We start from the raw sequence: 27,296 nt of genomic DNA on the forward strand, positions 1-27,296 counted from the left end.
GGCATTCTTTACGTATAAAGTTACTATTCTTTGTTTACAAACACACTATAGATACTAAAACAAATCAGATCTCACTTCTGAACTCGGTCTATGCTTTGCCTTATTTCATCCATATCGATCCTAAACAGAGTGGCTATGTATTAGAGTATTCAAAAATTCAAAATTCAAAATTCATTTATTTCAAGTAGGCCTAATACAAGCACTTTTGAAACGTCAAGTCTGTCCGTGTGTAGTGACTCTACCACCGGTTCGGAAGGCAGATTCTACCGAGAAGAAGCCGGCAAGAAACTCAGCAGTTGCTCTTTTCCAACATCAAACATTTTACATTTTAACATTCATTTTTCTATCTTGTGAGAGATGAAAGCGGAGGCGGATGCTTCCAAGCAACTTAATAATGAGGAACTGAAACTGGAGGATACGACAGTTTTTCTAGGAATAACGTTAGATTCTAAACTTCAATGGGGCCCTCATGTAAATAATTTATCGAACAGGCTTAGTTCTGCTGCCTATGCGGTAAAGAAGATACGCCATATGACCGACGTAGAAACTGCGAGACTGGTATATTTTAGTTACTTTCACAGCATTATGTCATATGGAATTTTACTTTGGGGTAATGCTGCTGATATTAGCACTATTTTCGTGCTGCAGAAGAGGGCTGTTCGTTCTATCTATAAAATGGGTCCGAGAGAGTCATTGAGAGATAAATTTAAAGATTTTAAAATAATGACAGTGTATAGTCAGTACATATTTGAAAATTTAATGTACGTTCATAAAAACATTTCTAAATTTAAGAAAAAATGTGACTGCAATAATTTAAACATTAGAAGTAAGAATAAACTTACAGTGCAATATACTAGGTTACATAAAATTCATAATTCGTTTAAAGGAAATTGCATACAATTCTACAATAAACTACCAATTGTCATCTTGGAGATGTCTCTTTAAAAGTTCAAAGTTTGTATTAAACGTAAGTATAGAAAAGTCCTATTATAGTATAAAGGACTACGTAAACGATAAAAAAGCTTGGGTGTAAATTATTGCTCTAACCAGGTTGCTCTTCTAATAATTTAAAATGACATTGTGAGATGGTGATAACAAAAAAAAAAAAAAAACACGCGGCTAAGTTTGTTGTGGGCTTCTTCTTAGACCAGGACGCGTTTGGAACCCTCGTAGCTTTAGTTTTAAGTTTACGAATGTGGTTATCGCCATCATCTCACTACCGTGTGGTTCTTATGTACGCATCAAAAGTGCCACCTGTGGGCCTACTTGAATAAAGATATTTTTGACTTTGACTTTGACTTCAACCTTGTCATTAAGAAACTCATCAATTGTATAATAACCTCGCTGTAATAAATGTGTTTTAACACATTCTTTAAACTTATGCATTGGTAGGTCCAAAATTACCTTAGGAATCATATTATAAAAGCGTATACTCAATCCCACAAATGACTTCTGCACCTTTCGCAGACGATATGCTGATGTCACTAATTTATGACCATTTCTTGTAAGTCGACTGTTTATATCCACTTTTTGTTTATAAAGACTAATATGTTGTCTTACAAATACTATATTGTTATAAATATATTGTGAGGCTACCCTAAGTATACCAATTTCTTTAAATTTTTCACGGAGGGATTCACGTGATTTAAGTTTATATATTGACCGTACAGCTCTTTTCTGCAATATGAATATAGTTTCAATATCAGCAGCTTTGCCCCATAATAAGATCCCGTAAGACATCACACTATGAAAGTACGCGAAGTAAACAAGTCTTGCTGTTTCTACGTCAGTAATCTGTCTAATTTTCCTGACGACGTAGGCAGCCGAGCTTAGTTTACCTGCTAGTGTATCTATATGGGTACCCCACTGAAGCTTACAATCCAAGGTCATGCCCTGAAAAACTGTGGAATCTTCCATTTTTAGTGATTCTCCATTTATTATTATATTTTTATTAACTTTCTTTACATTTGATAAAATATGTATGTATGGTATGGTAGTCATACCACTAATCGGTTTCTACGCGACATCGCACCGGAACAGTAAATCGCTAAGTGGCACGTCTTTGTCGTGTTGTAACTAGCCACGGCGAAAGCAACCAGACCAGATCAGAGAAAATTCAGAAATTGGGAATTCCCATATTGCCCTTGCCTGGAATCGAACCAGGGACCTCCTACTTAAATTCAAAGCGCTCACCGTTGGACCAGAGAGGTCATTGTAAATAATGATGATATGGTAAAGTTTTTTTAGTTAACATTATATTTAAATGAAGATTCTTCAATTATTGGCAGGGTCACCGAAATATCAGTTAGCTTTATTTACTTTGGCCACCCGTTTATCTCTTTTTCTTATTCACCTTCGTTATACCATACATCATTCACACAACATTTCTTCTTCAATCTCGAAGACCGACTTGTTCTTTTGGATAAGACATATTTCAGTCAGAAAAGCTCTAGTAATACTTAACATGTTGAGAATGTTTTTGTAGGTGCAAAAAAAGCCGCTATCTTTCGTTTGAAAAGGTTAAGGTTTTATGAGACATTCGTCATATTACAGTACTTTATGCAAATAGAATGCATTACGCATGTGAATACGAATAAGAACATTGCAATTGGGTTATAATGTCAAAAACAACAGCTAAAACTGGCTCGTTATCGCATATTATAAAGTACGCCGGATATACTTGTCAAGTGTAGTACGCGGTTTCCGGATTAAAAATAAAAATAATTGGTACAATTTTGACATAATGTTTGACACAGCGGTGTATATCTCATCCTACGACAGAACACAGATCTCAGTCTCGGGTTTTAAAAGCGGGGGAAAATGAAAAAAAAATTTTTAGTTCACACATTTTTAGTTGTACCTACCTACCTACTTAGCTGGCTGTTTATATCTTTCATCGCATGGACCCATCACGCTGATCCTTTAGGGATTGGTGGGTTTTTTAACGATTAGGCGTGCTTTGCACGGGGACGAACAACGATGGGCTTTAATGGAGGTAGAAAAACTCAATAAATAAATAAATATACTACGACAATACACACATCGCCGTCTAGTCCCAAAGTAAGCGTAGCTTGTGTTATGGGTACTAAGATGACTGATGAATATTATTATGAATAATATACAGATAAACACACAGACACTGAAAAATGTTCATTTTCATCACATAAACATTTGCCAGTTGTGGGAATCGAACCCACGTCCTTAGACTCAGAAAGCAGGGTCGCTGCCCACTGCGCCAATCGGCCGTTAACACTTATACATTTTCAATACAATACTTATACATTTTGGCCCGGCCCCGAGAATAGAACCTCGGACCTCGTTATCTATAGCCGAACATGCTAACCAGTAGACCTCAGAGCCAGGTAAATTGTAATCATCAAAATAAAAATAAAACATACCTTAAAACCACCTTGCACCATAATTTTAAGATTCTCAAACAACTTCGCAGTAAACACTTTTAAGTCTAAACTTAAAGTTAATCTTGCAACAAAGAGCACAAATCTGCGACCTCAAATTGTAATCCGATTAGAACACTTAGCCCGACCTCCTTTACCAACTTTGTAAGGGTAACGCGATAAATAAGGTACCTTTATAGATACCATAAACTTCATAGTGTCATTGATTACGAATAATAAATTAGAAAATGCATTAAGGCCAGTGCATACGGTTACTAATGACAGAATGACTGATCGACGCATCCAAATTATGTAGTAAAATTAGGTTACAGCGCCACTTTTAATGATTCGAATGCTTTAACTACTCGATATCTGAGCCAGATATGGTTTTATGTTAATTATAAGCTGTTTGTAAGAACTAGGTACTCAATTGCTAATGAGGTAATGCTCCTGTGATTTTATTTAATACTGGTTGATTCTCATTCACGATACCTTTTGTTTTCATGTTATGGTGTTATTGTATATTTTCATATGCTGTGTTTACTTTTAAGAAAACATTACACTTAAATAGAATAGTTAAATTTTAAAAACGGTTGTATTAGTGTAAGTGTTTGTAAGTTAACCTAATAAATAAAATAAAAATAAATAAAATAAATACTACCTGTACCTAGTTTTAACCCTATAATGATTATACGATTGGGGAACTGACAATAACAATCCTATTTGTAATAATAAATAATAACTGTTAATTATGAATATGAAACACAATTAAGTTACAAGTTTTATATTTTCCGTTAGTAGCTAAGATTCGAAGTCGAGTTCTAATCAACAGTCAACAGTTTGAACTTGTCTAAGCATAGACAATAATGTTGCTAGTTAAACAACACTAAATACAAAGGCAAATTGCGACAAACCGATTACTCAGCGCTCGCGAATAAAGCTTGGTAGCTTAGCGCATTTTTTCTGGCTTGCTTTAAAACAAACACTATTATTTCAGGCATATTAAACTAGCACTGAAATAAAATAATTATGAGTTATGTTACTCGCTGAGAATGTGTCTTTCTATCTTTATTTAGATATAAGTACTTTGGAGTTTATCTATTACACACATTCACCTAAAAAAAACAATTCTTTCCTGTTTACAATAAGATTAAATACTAAAGAGTTTCTTTATATCTCTTTTATTCACCTATTCGATACACTGTAGGTTTATTTAAAAATATGCTAGTAGAGATGTTTTATTAACAAAAATGCAAAATTTAATTAAAATAATTTTTAAAATATGATTATCCAACAATCTACGAACTTTCATTTAAAATACTTATTTCCGAAATAAATAGCTCCTAACAAATTTTTATAATAAAAACTAGACTTCATAATTTCCAGGAGGCTTCATCGTCAACCGTCAAGTCTAATGAAAACCTAAGAAATTGAGTTTTCTCCATATCTTTATGTATGTGATATTATTACGGTTTCAAAAGAACCATTAATGTGATAAGCATAACCCATACTGTCCTAACTTTATAAGAACCTATTTCATTTTCTAATAATATATTGGTATTGTTTCGACGCGCTTCAAGATTTACGCTGGCAGTGATAAACTGCAAGAACATGGTTGAGCACATCATCCTTAATGATAGAATAGAATAGAATAGATGTTCTCCATAAAATTAAAATAGAAACACTATAGTATTTAACAATACAATTTCTTTGATTGAGGCTATAGAGCCAAAGTGCTCGACAATACTCGCGCAGTTTGCCGCTCGGTTGCTTTTGCTTCGCGGTCGCTAAGTAGCGCGAGCTTTTCCATGTTAGTACGAGCCGTTAATGGTAGATGGCGCTGAGCTTATACTATTTATTATATTGGTGTTATGTAAAATATGTTTTTTTTATAATGCTTCTTTGCTTATAATTTAATATTTTCATTAATGAAAATTAATTAGATGTTCATTAAAATATTATATTTTAATTTATTACAAATAAACCATATTAACTATATTTTGGGACGAATGATTTCATTTCGACCCGACGCGACGCGTTTATATTTCGGTTATATTTATGTATATTTTGAAGAAAGTAACACAAACTAAAATAGCCATTAATACTGACGAAAGGTCAGAGAGTTGACATTTACAAGAAGGTTATAAACACACAATATTTCATCAAACTTTGCACTGAACTTTTGAAGCGGTATTACCCAACCATCCCTTTAAATGTTTATTATTAACCAATGCTTCAATTATGTAAATTGATGAGCATGTCTCATGTATATTTTTATTATTATCACTGTCCCACTGGTGAGCACAGGACTTCTTTAATATAGAACTGAGGAACTCCAAGCTGTTCTTAGGCGGGTTGGCGGGCTCTGAGGGTTACATACCCCTAACATATTTTAACTTTATTAATTTAAGCGAAGCTTATGTAATCGGTACTAAGATAGCCGATGAATATTCTTATGAATATAATACACAAAAATACTAATAAAATACAGATAAACACCCACACTAAAAAACATTCATGATCATCACACTAACATTTTCCAGCTGTGGGAATCGAACCCACGGCCTTGGACTCAGAAAGCACGGTGGCTGCCCACTGCGCCAATCGGCTGACAATTATATGTAATAAAGACGATGTTTTTATTTTTTTGGTATTCTAATATTAAGTATTGTATATAATCTGTATAAATAATATTTAATATCGAGATATATATTTATCAGATAATTATGTTTTGTTGTCTGGCTCAATTCAGGGTTATTCAACTAGTACGTTTCCAGAAAAATTTTCATGAGATATTTACCGATAACTCATTTTCCTAGAGTTTTCGTAGAGTAGAGAACTGGCGGTTCCTTTTATTTTACGGTTCATTGTGCAACAAAGTTTGCAAAGAGACGATAAAATTGCTTCGGGCTTTTGGAAATATGTGACCAAATCCTTTTTGTGCTCCATTCAAGATAATAAGGGTAAAGGGTAGTAGTAGTAAAAGCGGTGATAGCCCAGTGGCTAAGAGCTCGACTTCACTTTCGGGGGGGGCGAGTTTTAATCCCAGCAACTTTAGCTATTCAAAGTTATGTGCGTTTTAAGTAATAAAAATATTACTTGCTTCAACGGTGAAGGAAAACATCGTGAGGAAATCTGCATGCCTGAGTTTTCCACCACTTCGCACCGGGCCAGCTTGGTGGAATACGGCCTTAGCCCCTTCTCATAGTGGGAGGAGACCTATGCCCAGTAGTGGGCCGGTAATGGGTTGATATGATGAGTATTAAAGGTACCAGTAAAGTAAAAACCTATGTAATTACACTGTGAACCTGCTCTGTATCTCGTAGCTCACATGTTCGAATATAAATCACGGGGCGGTGGGTTCGGGTTCTAGATTATTATTTAGTTCTAGGTTTTAAGTATCACCCAAAGGATTTTAGAGAATAGCCACACCACACTGCTCCAATTCGGGTTGGTGGGCTTTAACAATTATTATGACATCAACAGATTTTTAATTCTTGGCTGGTACTGATAATTATTAGCAGAAAAACCCAATACTCCTCATCCTTCTCTACCTCACTATTCTTGGTGTGACCTTGGAATCAAACTTAGGTCCTCGTAGTCTTCGTTGATCATTCTAACCATTAGACCAACTATAGACAGAGCATGATAGGCATCATGACACAAAGCAACCTCATAAGTTGTAGCAAAATCTCTACAATACCCAGTCTTTTTTGAAATGTCAAAAAATATTTGGCGAAACATTAATTAATCAGTCACATTTCAATTTGACGCGACGTCCATTGACATACCAACTTTGTCGAAAGGGGTGATTAAGGTTAATGTTTACCCGAACTGAAAACGGGCTATAACCTGTCAAACTCCCGCTGCTAATTGATTTTGATCCTTTTGTCTTGCAACATAAAGGTCGAACTGACGTGCGCTCTATTTTAATTATCGCCGATGCCTTTGCCAAAATTTGGCCGTATCTCTTTTGGGACGTAAACTCTGCTCTTCGGCGAGGCTTGAGTAATTATGTTTGCGACACGTCGGCGACAGGATAATGAGGTCTGTCACCGTCCCGACGAAACTTTGTTATAGGGAAAATACTTTGTCGTCCGTTTGGCGCTGTGGGCACCGACCTTATTTTCCGAGTCCAGGCCCGTGGGTTCGATTCCCACAACTGGAACAATGTTTGTGTGATAAACATTAATGTTTTACAGTGTATGTGTGTTTATCTGAAAATTCATGGGTCTCAGAATTAAGCGCATTAGTCACACATTGAGAACATTATGGAAAACGCTCAGACATCAAGTTATTTTTAATTCCTTAGAAGTCAACAGTGGCGTGCAATTCACACATGCGCATAAGCAATGCCTACTCTTAAAAAAATATATAACACTTATAGAAGCATTGTTTTTTTTCGAAGTTATACTTCTTTTGGCGCGATGGAGAAAAATGATGAGAGTGAATTTTTATGATGCGCGCGCACACCGACACATGAATTCTACATGTAAAGTTATATCTATAATATAACGAGTGACATAAATCGATAACTATGTTCAAGTGGTATATTCTAGTACTCTTCTTTGTTTGATATACTCAAACTTTATAGGTACCTTCCGTAGTCAGAAACTTAAGCGTGCGTACAAAGTTTAATGGCAATCTGATATTAAGAAGACGAATAGGTCGGTAAACTAAAAATCAATGCAACAATGTTATTATCAAGGTCACAGCGTGCTACCCAGAGATATCTCTATTGCAAACCTCGATTTAAACTTACAAGCTGGTACCAGTCTTCGCGAACTTGTGTATTTTGTATAAATAAAAGATAGTCCAAATAATCCAATGTTTATAAATCGAGTCACGTAAAAAAACCCACAAATTACGCAGTGGAATATCGCATGCAAAAAAGTGCGACTATATTAATTAATGAATACTTTTATACTTTTAATATAAGTCTACCGAACTAAGGTACCTTTATATTTAATAATAAACTAAAACAATGCAACAATGTGATTATCAAGGTCACAGCGTGCTACCCAGAGATATCTCTATTGCAAAGCTTCGATTTAAACCTACAAGCTAGTACCAGTCTTCGCAAAATTGAGTATTTTTTTAAAAATAAAAGATAATCCAAATAATCCAATGTTTACAAGTCGAGTGACGTAAAAAACGCAAAAATTGCGCAGTGGAATATCGCATGCAAATTAATATATATACCAAATTTAGGTACCTATGTATTGTATAATAAACAATAATAAAATAAGTCTGCCTGGCTTCAAGTCATTTATGTATCCAATTTTCCCTTCTGGTAGGAGACTCAGTATCACTGGGTAATGAAATTAAAAACCGGGTTGCAATAATGACTCCATACATATTCTTAATTAATGAGGCATGGCAAGAGTGTCTGCACTCATGCAATAAATATGTAATACCTAAATTAATTATTGTTAGTTAGATATCTAATTATATATTATTTTAATACTAAAAGTATCACGTGGCAGAAGAAATACCTAACGGCCCATGACAACCAGAAGCAATATTAGTAGGTTCACGTGATTCATCAGGAGTTTAAATTTCCTGGTGTCCCTCTTTTTTATTCCACTACATATTAGCCCTTGACTGCAATCGCACCTTGAGGTAAGTGATGATGCAGTCTAATATGGTAGCGGGCTAACTTGTTAGGCAGTATGGTAGCCATCAATCAATCAATCGGCTTCTACTCGACATCGCACCGGAACTCTAAATCGCTTAGCCTCGTCTTTGTCGGTAATGTGGTAACTAGCCACGACCAAAGCCTCCAACCAGACCCGCAAAGAGAAAATCCAGAAATTATAAAATTCACGTGCTGGGAATCGAACCCGGGTCATCCTACTTTAATTCACAGCGCTCACCGTTGCGTCACGGAGGTCGTAAATAATAATCTGTGTAATACCTGACAGGCAACATTAACGAGCGCACGCTGAACTAACGTCAGCTCTCTTTTTACAAGACACATACATTTCGTTCGTAATAAAACAATACTTGTGTTTCGAACGCACGATCAGGCGTTAAACTGATCATACAGTTCTAATATTAAACATATAGGACATGTTTTAATTAGTCCCATAATATTTACGTGTGACGGACTCTATGTCGGGTTTTATGATATTTTCGCATTAATAATAACACTAGCCCATCATAGTCGTAGGGCAAAGTTACAATGATAAATAAGAGTATAAATTTTGCTTTGCTGTTTATGTTGCCAAAATTAGAATTAGAAGCACGAGTCTATCTATACTCAGTTGAGTTATCAATTAATACACAAAATGTAAGTATTAAGTAATGATTTATAAACCTATTTATTAATTCTGTGAATAAACAAAAAAAAAATTGCTCAAACAAATTATCTAGAACCATCCCGATTGTTCCTTCTGCAGATAAAGTTCTGGACTGTAACGCAGAAAGAGGAGAAGAAGTTCTTAGCGGCACAGAAGAATATATTACGAAAAAACCTGGTACCAATCAGGGGTGTTGACGGCGGCTGGAGGCTGTGGAATAATCGAGAGATCTAAGATCTGATAGCCGAACCTTATATTATTGGGGAATCGAAATCGGCGTGACTCCTTTAGCTTGGGCACCTAGAGAGCATGAGGAAAAGCCGATTGGAGGGGAGTGGCGTAGAATAGGAGCTAGTGGCAGCACCTGGCATCGGAGGCCAAGATCCTCTTCTGGTCACTGAGGCGCCTTAGTAAGAAAATGAGTAGTAGTGAGTCCTAGCTGATAATACAAAAAAATATAGGTACTAACATTGATCTTATTCTTGGCACGTTCTATAGCCTTGCTATCCTCTCGATCAGGACTCAGTCGACACACTCTCGCACGCCAGTCGTTCGCGCCCGCCGCTTGAAGGGCCGCCAATCTGAAAAAATTAAAAAAAAAAAACATTACTTCCTTTAAAAACTAGTACTAAAAACCACGAAAAACAGTTTCCCTGACCGATTTCGGCCACGGTGGTCAATCTCAAGAGAGATTTTACCAATACGCGGGATATATTATAGTGCCAGGTGCACTCTCTGACTCACTCTCATAGTCCGATGGGACGGAAGACCAAACGGCTGGAAAGAGAACAGATTCAGTATCGACAGCTTAACGTGCTCTCGGGGCTAAATCACAATTCATTTCCAAATGGATAGGCTGGTGGTGATAATTTATTTTGATACAAAAACCAAATACTAGTATAATTAGGGCGGGGATCGAACATAGGGCTTCGTGAGCTGCAGTCGAATATAATAACCAATAGACCAGCGAGGCAGTAACTACATAGGACTGCTGGTTGAGACTTAAAATTTAAGTAGGTTGAAAATAGTTGCGTTGTAGATGCGAAATAAGATACTTCTCTCTAAAATATGATCAGCCCAATAGGCACATTGGCTATTATGTTTTTGTATTTATTTATTTTTATCAAAAAAGATGCACAAATGTAACAAAAATATTTCTCGCCAACCTGGTTAACCAATTTGTTGGCTAGTTAGCGCTCATAATACTTAAAAATATTTTACGTATGTAGATTTTGTTAATCGATTCCGGTTGTCCATTTTTAAGACTTATTTTCCTGGCGCTCGGGTGCAGAAATCGATCATTTATTAAAAAAGGTACCCTACTCCCTTACGCACTGCTGCAAACGTGAATACATAATTTCATGATAATCGGCTAAGAAATGAAAAAGTGATAATGTTACAAATAAATAAAATCACAATTTCGCATTTACAACAGTTAACATCACGTTTTAAGTAAGTGCCATCCTTTCAGACAAGATTCATTGTTTTCAACATAAAAATCACTTGACCCTTGTAGGATGCAGATATTTTTTAAATCACATTTTAAATAGTTTATGAATAGATGTATTGATGAATACATACGAAGGATAAGAAAAACGAGAAGAGAGACTATTTTTAGCAATTTAATTATAAAAATAACCTAGATCACTGCTAGTTTGAAATAGAATTTCATAGGGTTGACCTTTTAGCTGTCCCAGCTTATTATTGAAGAATGTCAAGAGATCTTACAGTGAAGCCTCCGTCTAATAAAGGCTGGTGTAAATGATGACATAGAAGCTTTATTAATTGGCCTGCTTCTGTCTTAACAAGAACTTACAAATTATTACAATATATTCGTAAATTCGAAACGGTGATAGGCCAGTGGGTAGGACTTCGACTCCACTATCGAGGGGCCAAGTTCGAATCCCAGCGTGCACCTTATATGTGCGTTAAAAGCAAATAAAATATCACTTGCTTCAACGGTGAAGTAAACACCGTGAAGAAACCTGCATACCTGGGTACCTTGGGCATTCTAAAGCCTTGCAAGCGAAGAAGTGGATTTTTGTTTTATTAATTTTTAATATTACTCTTTATATGTATATAATTTAACACTGTAAGAATAAAAAAAATGTAAATCAATTATTGATAGTAAGGTATAAAAATAGAAAAAACTATGCTTGTACATTATGTATCATACTTGCTCTAAAAAAAGGTTACATCCATGTGATAAGAATATAAAATAACTAAACTAAAGCTCGCTTCTAAGTATTTAACGATTAGCAGATAAGGTATCATAATGTAACAAAGCTACTAAATGTTTATTTAATATTTCTCAGTTCCATTGTTTGTTATTCTACTAGTCATAATGCAAGGAATTATAATCTTTATTTCTATTGTAATAAGAATTACGCAGAAATTAGGCCGTAACTGATAATTTCGGAGATATCTGAACAAATACGTAGATAATAAAGGCTGCGCAATATTTTGGGTTATTAGACTAAGACAATAGAGAAGCAGAAATTTGTGTGCGTTGCGGTAGGTCATTATAGGACAGGTCGTTAAGTTGAGATAAGTAATCTAAAAATTCTTTTTGAGTATTACGTACCTACGTTGTCCTCGCACTGTATAATGTCGAGTAGGTATCGTCATTACTATCAACCTATGATATCGGCCCACTACAGTGTGCGGGTACCCGCTAAGAATGGCAGAGTTTTGGAGGAGCAGACCAAGTGCGAATAGATAGAATTCACACGCCTCTGAGAACATTTTGGACTCACGGACGGCATGCAGGTTTCCTCACGATGTTTTCCGTCACCATTAAATTGCCCAAAACGCTGTAGTAGTACCTGAATCAAAGTGGGCCTAGTATTTTTTCACGATTTCACCGTCCCCTTGTGGAGTATAATTGTAAAACATATCATAAGATTCAAGAACCTACCCCCGAGGTGATATGTTTCGTGACCCAAATCGGGGCGATTTGAATCGCGTAGGTATAAAAGCTTCTGGCATAACACTGACAAGCCAACGGACAGACATAACGGTTACTAAGCAGCTGCTAGAATCAGTACTTACTAACAGCGAAGTTTAACTTCACAAAAGCGCCTGTAGGGTAGGGAAGTACGTTTACTTCAAATATGACGAATTTGAACTGAATACCGAGAAAAAGAATGAAAGCGCTAAGTAATCTGCTAAAGACGGTCTATTGTTTGGAGTCCTTTATCAATGGAACCGGTCATTTATTACCTACTTTTATTAGTTTCCCATCTAGGTATTCTTTTGTTACAAAACTTAAGAGCTTAGGCTGGATTTAGTAAGTCGGACCGATTCACTTTATTGTCTGCCAGTTTAGAAATTGAAATTTCTTCTTTTAGCTCATTAATTCTACTTTTGGTTATGTAATATGATATCTGTATTGTAAATATGCATTGAAGTGCATCGCCCCATCCATAAGATGTTTTAAATTACCACCCCTATCATTAAAAAAAATAATGTCCAAATCAAAATTTACAGCTATTTTAAAAATATTATCTGTTAAGACCTTTTAGCTAACCCGGTTTAGTATTGAAGAATGTCAAGTTATCTGAGCCCTCCTTATCTTTAAAAAAAATAGAATGTCGAATTAAAGAAAGTTAATGTATTTAATGGTTGAAAATAACTAGGAGACAAAAAAAATTCTAAAATTGAAACTATTTTCAGAGACTTTAATACAGAAAAAAATCTAGATTTACAGCTATTTTTAAAATTATATCTGTTGAGCCTGACCTTTTAGATAACCCGGCTTAGTATTGAAGAATGTCAAGTTATCTGAAACGGTGGCCTCAGTCTAATGAAGGCTGTCGTAAATTATGTTAAAGAGGTTTTTTTTTTTATTACCCATATTACCGAGAACAAGCTTCGGAAATTGTGGAAGAGCCAATAGACAGATACTATATTCTTAAGTCAAGCAGAGACAAACAGAAATAGCTAGGTTACTGATATAAGGTTTCACTGCTTTCAGTCATTTTTCAACTGTCATTTATTTAACATCTTTTAATGACCGCCGATTGGCGCAGTGGGCAGCGACCCTGCTTTCTGAGTCCAAGGCCGTGGGTTCGATTCCCACAACTGAAAAATAGTTTGTGTGATGAGCATAAATGGTTTTTAGTGTCTGGTGTTGATATGTAAGTTATAAGTATTTCTGAATATTATTCATAAAAATATTCATCAGTCATCCTAGTACCTATTACAGAAGCTACGCTTACTTTGGGGCTAGATGGCGATATGTGTAGTGTCGCAGTATATTTATATATATGCGAATAGCGTTTAAAAGCTTTACCTGGATTTCGTGAATCAGAAATATTGACTATATTGACCTTACGGTTTAGAAAAAGAGTAAAATTTATCTTAATCTATTAGCTTGTTTTTTTTATCACATTATTTTGTTCTTTTTCATAACCCAATTATATCTTGGGTTATGAAAAATTATTACGCTTTAAGGTGCATTATCTTCATGCACCTCAGTTCTCCAGCGTTTTAACACAGACCTAGGAAGACAGAGAAATAGAGCTTAGACCCTCCTCCATACTTGTCTAACGCAGGTATGTGGGCCTTAACGGCCGTTTTATTTTAACGGGTCACTAATTTCAACTAGCTTCTATATTCATCGATTAAATTTGATAAATAGATACCAACATCGCAGCCAATGCACAATGTCAACGACCCAACAATTTTATCGCCTCTCAAGTACGCTCCGCAGTAGAGGAAACAGAGATTAAAATTAATTACATAGTCTGTCTGTTAATAGACATTTATGTAACAACAAATTTTCCTTACGCAATTCGCAGTTTGAGCTCTATGTGAAATTGGCGCAATTCGAGTTCAAAACACGCAAAGGAGATAAACACATCGAACTTTATATGATAAATTCTACATCAGTTATGTTCGCGGAATCCCATACATTTATTGAAATCTTTATACTCGTCTAATATTTCAGCTACAATAGATTTATCATTACGTCATAATATAGTCCACCTTGCCGGAATGCTATAATGCAGGCCACGACACTTCATTTACAAAAATCTAAAGAGTACAACTACTTCAATAAAAATAACGGATTCTAAATCATGTCACAAGCAAACGTAAGACCGCTGCAATCATAACCCTTCCGTAATAGGGTAAATGCAAAGCAGGTCAGACTGTAAATATAATCGAATTCAGCTCGGTTTTCCTTAAACAGGAACTGTATACCAAGTCAATTATTACTACCATTTACTATGTCTGCTGTCAAATTGTTCGGTCCCAAGTGTAATCATGTGAGAGGTTCGCTCTGAGTATCTCTACATAGTCATATGAATGAAGGAATGAGGAGACGAGAATATGGGAATGGTCGCGGCAAATAGCTCACCGATATACGTTGGGATAGCGAGGTGCTGGAAGGAGGATCCCACCATCGAAGTATTGGTTTGCGACCTATAGTCATTAGAACGCTATTTTCGTCGGATGCAATTTTTACTCGACAAGCGATTTAGTGTTCCGGTGTATTACGACTAAGTCATCCATCAGGCGATGGAGAGAGCTATGATAGGACTATCTCTACGCCATCAAATCAGAAATGGGAGATCCGTAGGAACCGGACTAAAATGTTACCGACATAGCCAGCGCAGGGTTTTTGACCAGGCTATGCATAAAGAAGGAAAATGGCATAAAATTGAAAAAAATCCTTCCCCTATGTGAGTTATACATAAATTTAAGCTCAATAAATAACTGAATATAGCTCAATAAATCACAAAGCTGAAGTAGTTTTGTGCTGAAGTAGTTAGAACCGGTGTTTGTATCGTCTAAGGATCTGGAATGGCAACCCCGCATCAGTTGACAAATAATATTGGTAAGACAACAAACGAGTCGCTGGGAGCTATGGGAATCAGACCCCCGGATTTTAGAATTCCCTACAAGACCTATGTCCATCATTGGACGTCAATCGGTTGAAATGATGAGCTGTATGTATATTGTACACGGATTCTGAGATCAGTTGCATACCTTTCAGCGATTGTGCCCCCTCGGTTCGGCATGTCGGCGTTCGTGGCGCTCCTTTGCACCCCAGCGCCAAACCTGCAGGCAAAACAAATATGGGATTATAAACTAAAGAAACACCAAAATTATAACCAAATAATCAAGTTAATATAGTAGAAGTAACAACTATAAGTAAGCTTTGGGGTGACGGCGGATCAGAGTTTGCACCACCCATCCTCTGCCCGCGAATGTCGTTCGAAGGGAATATATCGGAGTACGGGCAGTATTCTTCGTGCTACTTCTTTGGTGATTATGGGCATAATCTTCTGTTAGCAGAGCACTTAGCTCCATTGCACCTTACTGTTTTTTGCTTTGGATTGATTGAAACTGTTATGTGATAGAACTCGTACGGGGAAGTCTACTGCCATGATTATATCTGCCGCCGAGAACCATTTGTCTCTTGCACCTTGCTGGGAAAAATCTCCCGTTAGCAGAGGCCTTTAGTCCAGCAGTGAACTGTTGAAGGCTTTGGACTCATTGAATTTATTTTGTGATAGAACTAGTACGGGGAAGTCTACTGCCATGATTATATCTGGCACCGAGAACCATTGCTCCCTTGCACCTTACTGTTTTTGGCTTTGGATTGATTGAAACCATTTTGTTATCCGTGAAAAATAAGTAAGTGGATATCGAAGCATGGAATTTTGCAAGAGTTCCTGATTTAACATAGGAGAGTAAAGAAAAATATTTTTTTCCGAATTCCATCTCTAACGGTTTAAACTGTGTGGAAGCTCGTTCCACACCCCCAATATACGTGGTATGACACGTTCTGATATATAAAAGGTGCTGTCGGTTGATGTATTACAATATCACATAACTAATCTGACGTTACGCCAAGTTTATTAATAAGGGAACTGATTTGCATCTAAGACAGCCTTAATACGGGAAATTTGAAAGTATAATTAGTGTCACAGATGGTGCGCGGAAAGCCATATCATAATTCTAGCGTAAAATTCGATTTCGTGTAAAAACTTCGAACCCCCTTACTGTCCCCATCTTAGATGCATTTTCTAACAGCCTTTCTGAGCTGACTACATTATAAAAGCGCGATCATCTAGTGATTTAGCTGTGCCTTTATAAATCAATCACCTTTTTTACTATTATACTCGGATTTTTAGCAACTTAATAACCCTTGTTCGTTAAATTATTTTAATAATATAAATCTGAAAAGTTTATTTGTACGTTCAGAGACCATCAGTGCGAATCGAAAAGAAAATTATTTTTATTTGACTTTTTATACTTAAAAATACAAGGCTAATTCAGTTCAGTTGTTACAAGGATTGATCCGGACAAACAGACAAACAGGCAATACGTCTGTTAAGTATCGCGAACATATTCATAGTCAACCGCAGTCAATCAAAGCCCCACTGTTGGGCACAAGAGTCCTTTCTCATAACACTGACGGATTTAGAGTATAAACCCACCAGGTTACAACAATGTGAACTAACAGACACACACAGGTGGATACTTCTTATTTACTAACCTGTGTAATAATATGCAGTTGGATCTTGAGCCATAGAACTCTAATAGTATTTCGAAACGATAGTAACTTATTAAATCAAATCTTAAAGCTATTTGAATAAACTTTTTTTAATATCTAAAATTACCTTGGCTTTTCAAATTTCTCCTTTAGACTCTTAAAGCTAAAGAGCCTTTCGTCCGGCTGTCTTAACGACAACATTTTGTTAGTAATTAACTTGCACTTATTAAAAAACACTACCTACTAAAAAAATGTACTAATAAAAACTCAATCTAAAACCGTCACCATTCCTCGTATATCGATAAAAAAAGTCTATGAAAAAGTGATAACAAAAAACGTTTTCAAAATTAAAGGGTGCTTGCAGCAGATGTTTATGATAGATGTCGGAGTGACTTAGTGTCATCGGTTTGATTTCGGTCGCGTTCCAACGATAACTGAAGAGTATCGAGTGGTTTACGAGTTCGTATACAGTCCTAACTCCTACCTACGTCATAGGGACTTCGTTATCCTTGTTGACGAGTGGTTGACGATTAGTTTATTTACATTAAGCATAGGGCGAAGTAACAAAGTTGCATGAACGCTGTTAATTGTGTTGCATGCGATATCTAATTATTTTGTACATATATTTTTTTGTTGTGCTTAATTTTAGGGTCGATGATATGGTTGTTTATCTTTAATTATAGCAGGTTTCACCTAAAAAGAACAGTGATGATCAAACTCCGCATTAAATAATATAGACATTTGCGAACCATTTTAAACGACGTTTTTAATTAATCGGAAATATCAGTTAAAATGTGGTACTGGCACCACATAAAATATTCAATAAATACAAAAAAACAAGTACGTACACGCGAATGAATTTAATTACATAAGTAGGTATACTAACACATTTCTGATATAAATATTATATGTTTATATATCTATTAATTATTACTTGGTATGAAACATCCCTTGTAATATTATTTTTAACGATTATTTTATTATGATAGCTAATGTACCTAAGTTGGTAGGTTTTAACTTCTTTTAAATAAATAAAGAAAATGAGTTCGCAACCGCTAGTTGTTTTAAATGTAAAAAAAAAGTTTTACGTTTTCAATATTTAAACGTTAGTGCTCTAATTGCGTGGCACTACTTATATCATACATGCATATTTATTAATCAATTAATGTAAACAGTAAACATATCTCGTCAAAACAACCGCATTTTAAGTAATTACATGTTATTAAGTTTATTTACATTGTTTAACGTGGTTACAAACGTGTTAATTGGGTTAAGAAGGAGATTTTTACCCAGCTATTTAAGGTATATAGATAACAGTGTTTAATTCTAAGGAGCCTAGCTTACCTAGCTACCATTAAAATAGTTTAGCAAGAGTAAGAGTTATTTTACAAAAACTCGTATCGAACTATTTATCAAAGATCATCAATAAAAATGCACAATAAATTTATACATCTATTAGGATCCATTCACTTCCATAGGAGTATTCTAATATAAATAAAGTTGTCCGGAACGTTTAATATTATATGTTTATAACTATTTACTCATATTACCTACCAGGTAATTGCCTAAGCTGCGATAATAAAATCCCGTTAGTTTACAGTGTGGGTCTCCCTGCACTTGTTCGCTACGAATATTAAATTTGAATCAAGTAATGTAACACGACATAGAACGGACACCAGCCATAATACAAGACGTTTTATTAAGCAATTACGCCATTAGAGCAAAAAAAAGATGGCGCGCAAGGGACAATAGTGACGCGTAACCGAAAAATGTGACTGTAAAGAAATTTCACTTAATCGTGAAAATGTAAAAATCGGACTCTAAATAATGACTGGTACGCAATTTTAAGTAAAGTCAAAACTTCCTAAAGATACTCCGGTGTCGAAGCGTATTTTGCGATGCTGTGTGTAAAGATTACGTTAAATACTTGCGATAGCAATGTCTTTAATTCAATACAAATTCATTTAAAATATTTATATTTTTTCAAACGCTGGTTTACCTACTTGAATCGTGTGGAATGACCCTCGTTAAACCGCGCGGAGGAAAAAAGCATGTTCAGATAAGCCCTGTATTACAGTACTTGTGTTGATACTTGATAGTAAAGCTATGGGTTTGAACTACATTACGGTGCGTAATGTTTTACTGTTATTACGGTATAAAAATCGAATTATATTACCACATGGATATATTAACTACTAGGTGTTGCCAGCGACTTCGACTGCGTTTAAGTTTTTTTACGTGACATTCAATTAAGTTATTGTTCTAAAAAAAATAAAGTATTCAGTATCGCTAAGTCTTAAATGAGGGGTTTGCTGCTGTCCGCTGAGGAGTTCTGTAACTTATCTCCTACCACATTCATTAGATCTACACAGTTTGGGCAAAATTAAACACATATTATAACCTCTATAGTACAAAAATAATTATTTAAATCGGTTATAATCTGTCGGAGTTATGGTGTTAAAACGTCAAACACTTCCATCTCCTCTCCCATATGACGGTTCCTAGCTAGCTTAATGTCGGGATAAAAAGGATCCTATATTACTTCTAACACTTCCAAGAATATGTAGTACACATATTCTTGGAAGTGTTAGAAGTATATAGGATACTTTTTAACCCGACATTAAGCTCGGTTCCTTTGGGAGAGGGAGTGGAAGTGTTTGACGATTTGACAATATAACACCGACAAATTATAACCGATTTAAATAATTATTTTTGTATATTAATTATTATTATAGAGGTTATATACTATGTGTTTAATTTTGGCCCATCTGTGGAGATAGAGGACAGAACTCCTCAGCGGACAACAGCAAACCCCACATTTAAGGCTTAGCGATACCGAATACTGTAATTTCTTTTAGAACTACATCTAAATTTAATGCCACATCAAAAACAAAATCAGACGCAGACGAAGTCGCGGGCAACAGCTAGTAGTATATAAGTATAATTATTATTGACTATAATGACACTGTGAACATAGTACCAAAGAACGCCGCCTATTTAAAGTCAGTGGCGATTCTCAGGCAAAAGTTGTATTGTAACTTTTCGTTAATCCTAATTTTCATTTTTTATAAATCACCGACATCTGTATCGAGGTTAATATTTCAATCGGTTTGATCATTTTCTAGTTTTTGCGAGTTACTTCACGACAATTAACATAGTATAATATATACAGCGTTAAATAAAAATACCAGAAAGCACTCGGTCTTGTAGTTCCAATCATTATACTCGTAACTAAAAACTTCTGTTCTGCAACTTTTGTATTAAATAAGTTCATACAAAATTATATCTGCAAAATGTCGTTACACTGTGAGACCAAATACATGTCCCTGTTGCCAAACCGCTGCGAGCACGCACGATTGAGTCCTGGTTGGCGTGCTGTTACCGATGCTACAGATATGCTATTGAATATTGAACTGTCGATTTAAAAAAAAGTTGTTAGTTTTAATGTAAACAAATACAGACCGAGAGTTTTCTAGTATTTTTTATTAAACCCTGTATATTTATTTAGACGGTATCTAATATCTTAAGATGAAAAATAGATAAATAAGCTTACCAAAATCCAACACAGGTTGGATTTCGGTAAGCTTATCAATATCAGTGAGTGTCTATGTTTGTGTGATTATTTTTGCTATCTATGATTGGACAAGGTACACGTGATACTATTTAACAAGTAAGCAGAACCTCTTGCAAGAAGGTCATCCAATTTCCAAGGATTGTTTACAGGAACATTCGTATTTAAGCACCAAATAGCGTCCTACTTCACATCCAACGGGTAACACCGCGGGGCGCAGCTAGTTATTGATAAGAAACAGCTTGGGTTGTATTATTTCATGACAACTCATTATCAGCACAAGACACGGGTCTCCTTGCTGAATGAGTTAATCGCAGGAGGAGACCAGGTTTCGGCCGTAGTCCACCACGCTGGACAAGTGCGGATTGGTGCACTATATCAATCTACAGAACTATTTAAAATAGTGGGCAAATTAATTTTCAAGTGTCATTGTGAGATGGTAACAGCTTCTCCTTAGATCAGAACGCACTGCAGCCCTCGTAGCTTACATTTTAAATTAAGGAGTTTATAATTAAGGAGTTTATAGTCAATGTCACAACACAACGCATATGTACGCTTCATAGGTGAGTCGGATAGAGATTTTGATTTACTTTATTTATCACTATTATCAAGCAATTAACGGACAAACACAAAGCACGGGTTTTCTCTCAGAATGAGAAGGGTTTAGACCGTATCCACCACGCTGGCCAAGTGCAGGGTGTAACCTTCACACGCCTTTGAGAACATTATTGAGAGTTCTCAAGCAAGCAGGTCACGATTTTTTTCTTTACCGTTAAACCAACAGATTTTTAATTTCTTAAAACGCACAAATTCAAATTCAATTCATGAAGTTTCTTTATTCATGTAGGCTTACCACAGGTACACTTACGAAGCGTTCATACCTATATGTTTACATAATATTAACTTCGTTCGCCAAACTTAAACCTAAAGCTACGAAGGTTCCAAACGCGCCCTGGTCTTTTTGTGATCACCATCTCACAGTAAATTAATGTTAAGCTATGAAGTCAGAGCAATTCACACCCAAGCTTTTTAATCGTTTAATACACACATTGCCTCGGACAGTTTTACCTGCGTGCCGGAGTCTTGCCGAAAGTAAACCGAAGTCCTAACTAGGTAATCACCATTTAGTTTTTATTTATCACAAAATATTAATATACCCACAGATGTTAACAAAGAACACGTGTTTACTTAGCAGATTCGATGTTGTCTGCCGTCGGGGCTACAAACGAGCGCGCCCTACGGCGGGCGTTACAGTACTGGGCGGGCGGCACTTTCAAAGGTTATTTGCACTTGTAAAAAGGAACCTTAGTCTTTCCGTTTAAAGGCAAACCGATTGAAAGCTTACAACTGAATCTATACTATGCTTAGTATAATTTAGGTTGATCATTTTTACAGGTCACAGTGGGGATGGTGTACCGTATTATCGTAATAATGATCCTATTACTGTTTTCATAGAAGTTATGGTCGTCGTGATTGTCGTGAAGCACTGGCCCATAATTAAGATAAAAAAAATTGACAGATTTATGATACAAAACTTTTAGTAGGTATCTCATTGCCATTTACGAATTTTGCATGCTCCACGACTGGCAATAATCATGTGTAATGAATCAATCCAGAAAAACACATAAAAAATCTTCTAATTTTAAAACTAAAAAATGTTTTTGATGTATCTATCTTATAGTATTTTTGTTTAGTTACAAATAATAGCGTGATAGATGCAAATGAAATTGCAAATAACTTAAATATTTACAAACAATAATAATTGTGGTAGCATTCACTAAATGGTGCCCACCAATGAAGTACGACATAATCTGTATTATATTAAATACGAAAGTTTGATTGGTAGTTTGTGACTTAATCGCGACTGAAACACGGGTATGGATGAAATGTAGCTACATTCTGTCGTGTCTGTGTAGTTCACAGTCTGTCTGCACATGTACGGTTGTCGTGCAATGGTTTTTTTAATCAACTACAAGTTAATCCTTCACTGCAATCTCACCTGGTGGTAAGTAATGATGCATTCTATGATGATAGCGGGCTAACCTAGAGTCTTCAACATCATAGCAGCCCATTACCGGTTAACTACAGAGCACGGGTCTCCTCCCACAATGAGAAAGGGTTAAGGCCTAGTCCACCACGGATTGGTAGACTCTACACACCTTTTGAGAACATTATAAATAAATCTCAGGCATGCAGGTTGCCTCGCGATGTTTTCCTTCACCGTTGAAGCAAGTGATATTTTAATTGCTTAAAGCACCCCTTAGTTCTCAGTTTGAACTCGTATCGGAACGCTAAGCGGCATGACTGGTAAATAGCCACGGCCGAAGCCTCCCGCCAGACCAAAAATCGACTCCGACAAGACTTTTCAAACTTCGTGCTTTTCGATGCGTAGGATTTAATTTTCGGTATAAACCAATCAGCGTGACGGTATTACAGTTGACTACCTGCACGAAACTACACTCGCAACTAACTTCCGTGACGACATAAAGCTTGAATCGAACTATACCATATTAGGTATTGTAATTGGTATTTAAGACTCACTACGGCGTTTGTAAACTAAGGCTTAACTTTTATTGGTAGTTACCTCGATTTTAAGACTTTGCTCAGTGTGTACGTGATTAATTCCAATTATTACCGACTTCAATCCCGTAGTGAGATCACGCCTTTAATGTTTTTTCAATTGCACTTTATTTGTAGCCATTTGAAATTTTACGATATTTTTCAAGTGAGGAAGTATTTTATGTTAGCTTCTTAAATATTTATTGATAGGGTTGGATAGACTAGTTTTTAGGCCGTGGTACCACAAGGCCACCACACTGGCCGAGTGCAGACTCTCAGGCATGCCGGTTTCCTCATAATGTTTTCCTCATAATATTAATCGCATATAGCTTCGAAAGTTACGAGGTGGGTGCCAGGGATCGACCTAAGCCCCCCCCCCCCCCCCCAAAGGGGATACCGGAGTTTAACCCACTAGGCAATCCATGCTTTACAGCTTTACTACGATAGTAATACTTGTAGATATATTTAGTTTTCTATATACCTGCATTGTATTGTATATAACAAGGGGGGTGATAGCCTAGTGGTTAGGACTTCGGATTAACTTTCTGAGTTCGGTCCCCGACCCGCACCTCCTCAAATTCAATTTGCTTAAACAGTTAAGGAAAACGTCATGGGGAGACCTGCAAGACTGAAGATCTTGTGATATTTTTCTCGAAGGCTTGTGAAGGCAACCAATCCGCACTGGGCCAGCATGGTAGACTAGGGCCTAAACCCATTTTGGGAGGAGACCAGTGTCCTGTAGCGGGCCGTTGATGGGCTAATGATAATTAACAATATTCATGTTACAATTACACAAAATTTCTTACTTACCGACAAAGAAACGGTTAAACTGACCACCCAAAGTAGTATTTTAAGCATGCACATTGCACATATACGTGATTGATTTCAATTGTCGCCTTAAATCCCATAATAAACTCGCTTTACTACGTCTGAGCCGAGATTACCTTTTATTTTCATCGCGCTTCACTCGTAACAATTCACGATTTAATGGACGTTTTCTAGGAAGAATTATATGTTAACTGCTTGAATATTTACTAATAGTGGGGTCTCGTAAATAAAAAAAACGTTTGATACAGTATTCACATCGATTAATAATAGGTATATAAGATGCGCTGTAAATATTTATAATTGTAAAAAAGAAAAATATGTTACTTTGCTTCACTTTGGTTATTGAAAACGCCAATATGTTTGTGCTGAAAAGCAATAAAATATATTACCGAATGTATACACGAATAAAAAATGTGTTCATTGGAGTAAGATGATGGCGATAACTATATTCGTAAACTTAAAACTCAATCTACGAGGGTTCAACACGCGCCCTGGTCTAAGAAAAAGCCCACAACAAATTTAAGTGGGTTTTCCTTTTATCATCACCATCTCAAATTGACATTTAATTTTTTTAGGCACCATAAACTGTCTTTGCATCGTCAGAGTCTCATACAAGATTTAATGAAGGGTATCGAAAATGCACCCGTTGGAATTCATATCAAAATACCCATCGACAAAAATTCATGAACAATGAATTAAATATAAAGCTTATAATATAAATTAGAATTATTTGCACATTCGTTTAGATGCTAATCATTTTAGTAAAATATCTGGCACATATCAAGTTATCAAAAGTTTATTTATTCACCCACTTTACGAAATTACTGTAACAATAAGCAATAACTATGGCCAGTCAGCTAATCATTAACTGGTGACGGTCGGTTCAATCTTCAGCCTTAACTTAGTTCGTCACGGGTGTTCAACAAGCCAAACAAACCAAACATAGAATATTAACAATGAAACTTCGCCTGCAGTGCAGTTTGTATACTCAGACTGCATTGTGTGTTAACAAAGGCCGACGCGACGCTCATTAAAACAGCACTAGAACTACCTAACACGTCATCTACGTGTAAGTTGTACAGACGCGTCTACTAATTTTTATTAAATTAGTAATATCGTCAGCAAAGAAATCTTTTGTTATTGACATTAAGAAGATAAACTTATAATTCCTGGCTATTAATAGTGCAAAAGTAAAAAAAATCGCCTATAAAAGTGTATACTAATTCTATGTACATATATGCACGGTTTACATATAGCTCATGGGATGCGTGTGGAGAGAAACTTTGACCCAAGTTTCACGTTGTTTATTCACCCAAAAAGTACACATGTACAACGTGTAAATGAAATCCGAAATAATACTGGGACACATAGTCTCTGAGACTTATCTGTGAAAACGAAAACCTAATAGTTTTTGAGTAAACAACTGCCACAGATTTTACACGCTTTATATTAGCTTCACTTGTATGTTTGTATGTTTGTAACCGACTTCTTTGGACGCTATTTTGACCCACTTTAAACGGTCTGATTTCGTTCAAACTTTGAAGATATATCGAGGACCGATGACAATACACTAATTTGAGAAGCTTATTCCAATTTTCAATATAAAAAATAGTAATATAAAAATATTTTTATTAGCTTTGTTGGTATGTTTGTAACCGACTCCTTTGGACTTTATTTTGACCCTCCTCAAACGGTCTGATTTCGTTCAAACTTTGAAGATATATCGAGGACCGATGACAATATACTAATTTGATAAGATTATTCCATTTTTTAATTTGTAAAATAAGATTTTTGTTAATTTATATAATTTTCAGCTATAGTCACTAAAGTAGGTATGATGTTCATTTTAAATTCCAACCATTATCTTTATCTCTTTGATTGTGTAATGGAGTACCGATTAATTTTGCTCTTATAAAAATAATATATCAAGAAAAACTAAAAAAAATCGCTTTTATAAATAAACTAAACTAAAAGGTAGAAAGTAGTTTAGTTTTTTATACCAAGCGTGTTTTTTAGTTTGTTTGAACTATTTAATTTATTTACTGACAGAAATCAGGTACAGCCATCACATGCAAAATTAAAATCATGTGATCCTGTCACTTTAATAGGTACGCGTCGCGTAAGGTAGATACTATGCGCGTGGAAATCTTTTATCTTTAATAGGGTTGTCATGAGTAAACACTTCGAGTGTTTTGAATTCGTTCGTATGGAAAAATAGATATGCTTCTTTTGATTTAATATTTTTACAGGATGATTCCTTATGAAATATACTTACGCATCCTTCAATATTATTTTGTATTTCTGTTACACGTTGTATACATAGTATGTATACATAGCTAATGGAAAGCGTTCGGTGATGATGACGCGATTTCCATGATTTTTGTTCATCCAAAAAGTGCCCAACTCGCCTATAGAAGCACTTTCACTTCAAAAAATTTAAACGCATTTTTGCAATCGAGGTTCCATTAGACGTATTCCTTGAAGATGAATTTGCTTGTTCGACTTCGCTTCTATCTGCGAATATGTTAGCAATGATGGGTTTTGTTAAAATGATAAAATGTTGATTTTGGATTTCCGATTTAGTTTATTGCCCGCCTCGTCTCGGAAGAATCTCTCTTCCGAAAGTCAGACTAGGTAGTATGCTTGTTACAAAATCAAAATATACATACAATTCTACTTGATTTCATATACGATTTCAACAAAGCAAATTCGTTATTGGGATGCCATGACCAATACTCTACCTTAACAATTTCAGTAGCTAGAAAATTATATTGTGTGATTTCATATAATGTATACATTATATGAAACCCAAATTAAATTATAACCCTAAAACATCCGAACTATCTAGTATGGAAATGGACAAAATACACAGCATCGCTCGCATTATTAGCTCTACCTACGTACCCATAATAGGCAATGAAACGCCCTGTTGAAATATGTACGGTCCAAAACGGCCTTTGAAAGCGCGCAAAATGCTGATATCGGACTGCGGGTAGACCGGTATTTGGTTGGCACGCAGACGATTAATTAATGAAAACGTTTAACGCCGGAGTTGAAAACTGAAATACCTCGTAGCTAAATATTAACGTACAGCTTAAACAAACATGGACTCTATAAATTTTGTCGTATATGAA

The 27,296-nt window shown here is 35.7% G+C and overlaps 1 protein-coding gene across 3 annotated transcripts in view; it reads right to left on the minus strand.

Annotated features, from left to right (window-relative positions):
* The window catches only part of LOC120630269 (supervillin-like), a 294,583-nt gene that overhangs the window by 36,850 nt on the left and 230,437 nt on the right, over positions 1-27,296 (minus strand). For all 3 annotated transcript variants that reach the window (XM_039899430.1, XM_039899428.1, XM_039899431.1), the window contains 2 exons: positions 15,692-15,763; positions 10,167-10,278 (listed from right to left, as the gene is read on the minus strand). In XM_039899430.1, the coding sequence (XP_039755364.1) occupies positions 10,167-10,278; positions 15,692-15,763 (184 nt within the window). The remainder of the gene's footprint in view (positions 1-10,166; positions 10,279-15,691; positions 15,764-27,296) is intronic.

The sequence above is a fragment of the Pararge aegeria genome, chromosome 16 (assembly GCF_905163445.1).
Source record: "Pararge aegeria chromosome 16, ilParAegt1.1, whole genome shotgun sequence".
Taxonomy (NCBI): domain Eukaryota; kingdom Metazoa; phylum Arthropoda; class Insecta; order Lepidoptera; family Nymphalidae; genus Pararge; species Pararge aegeria.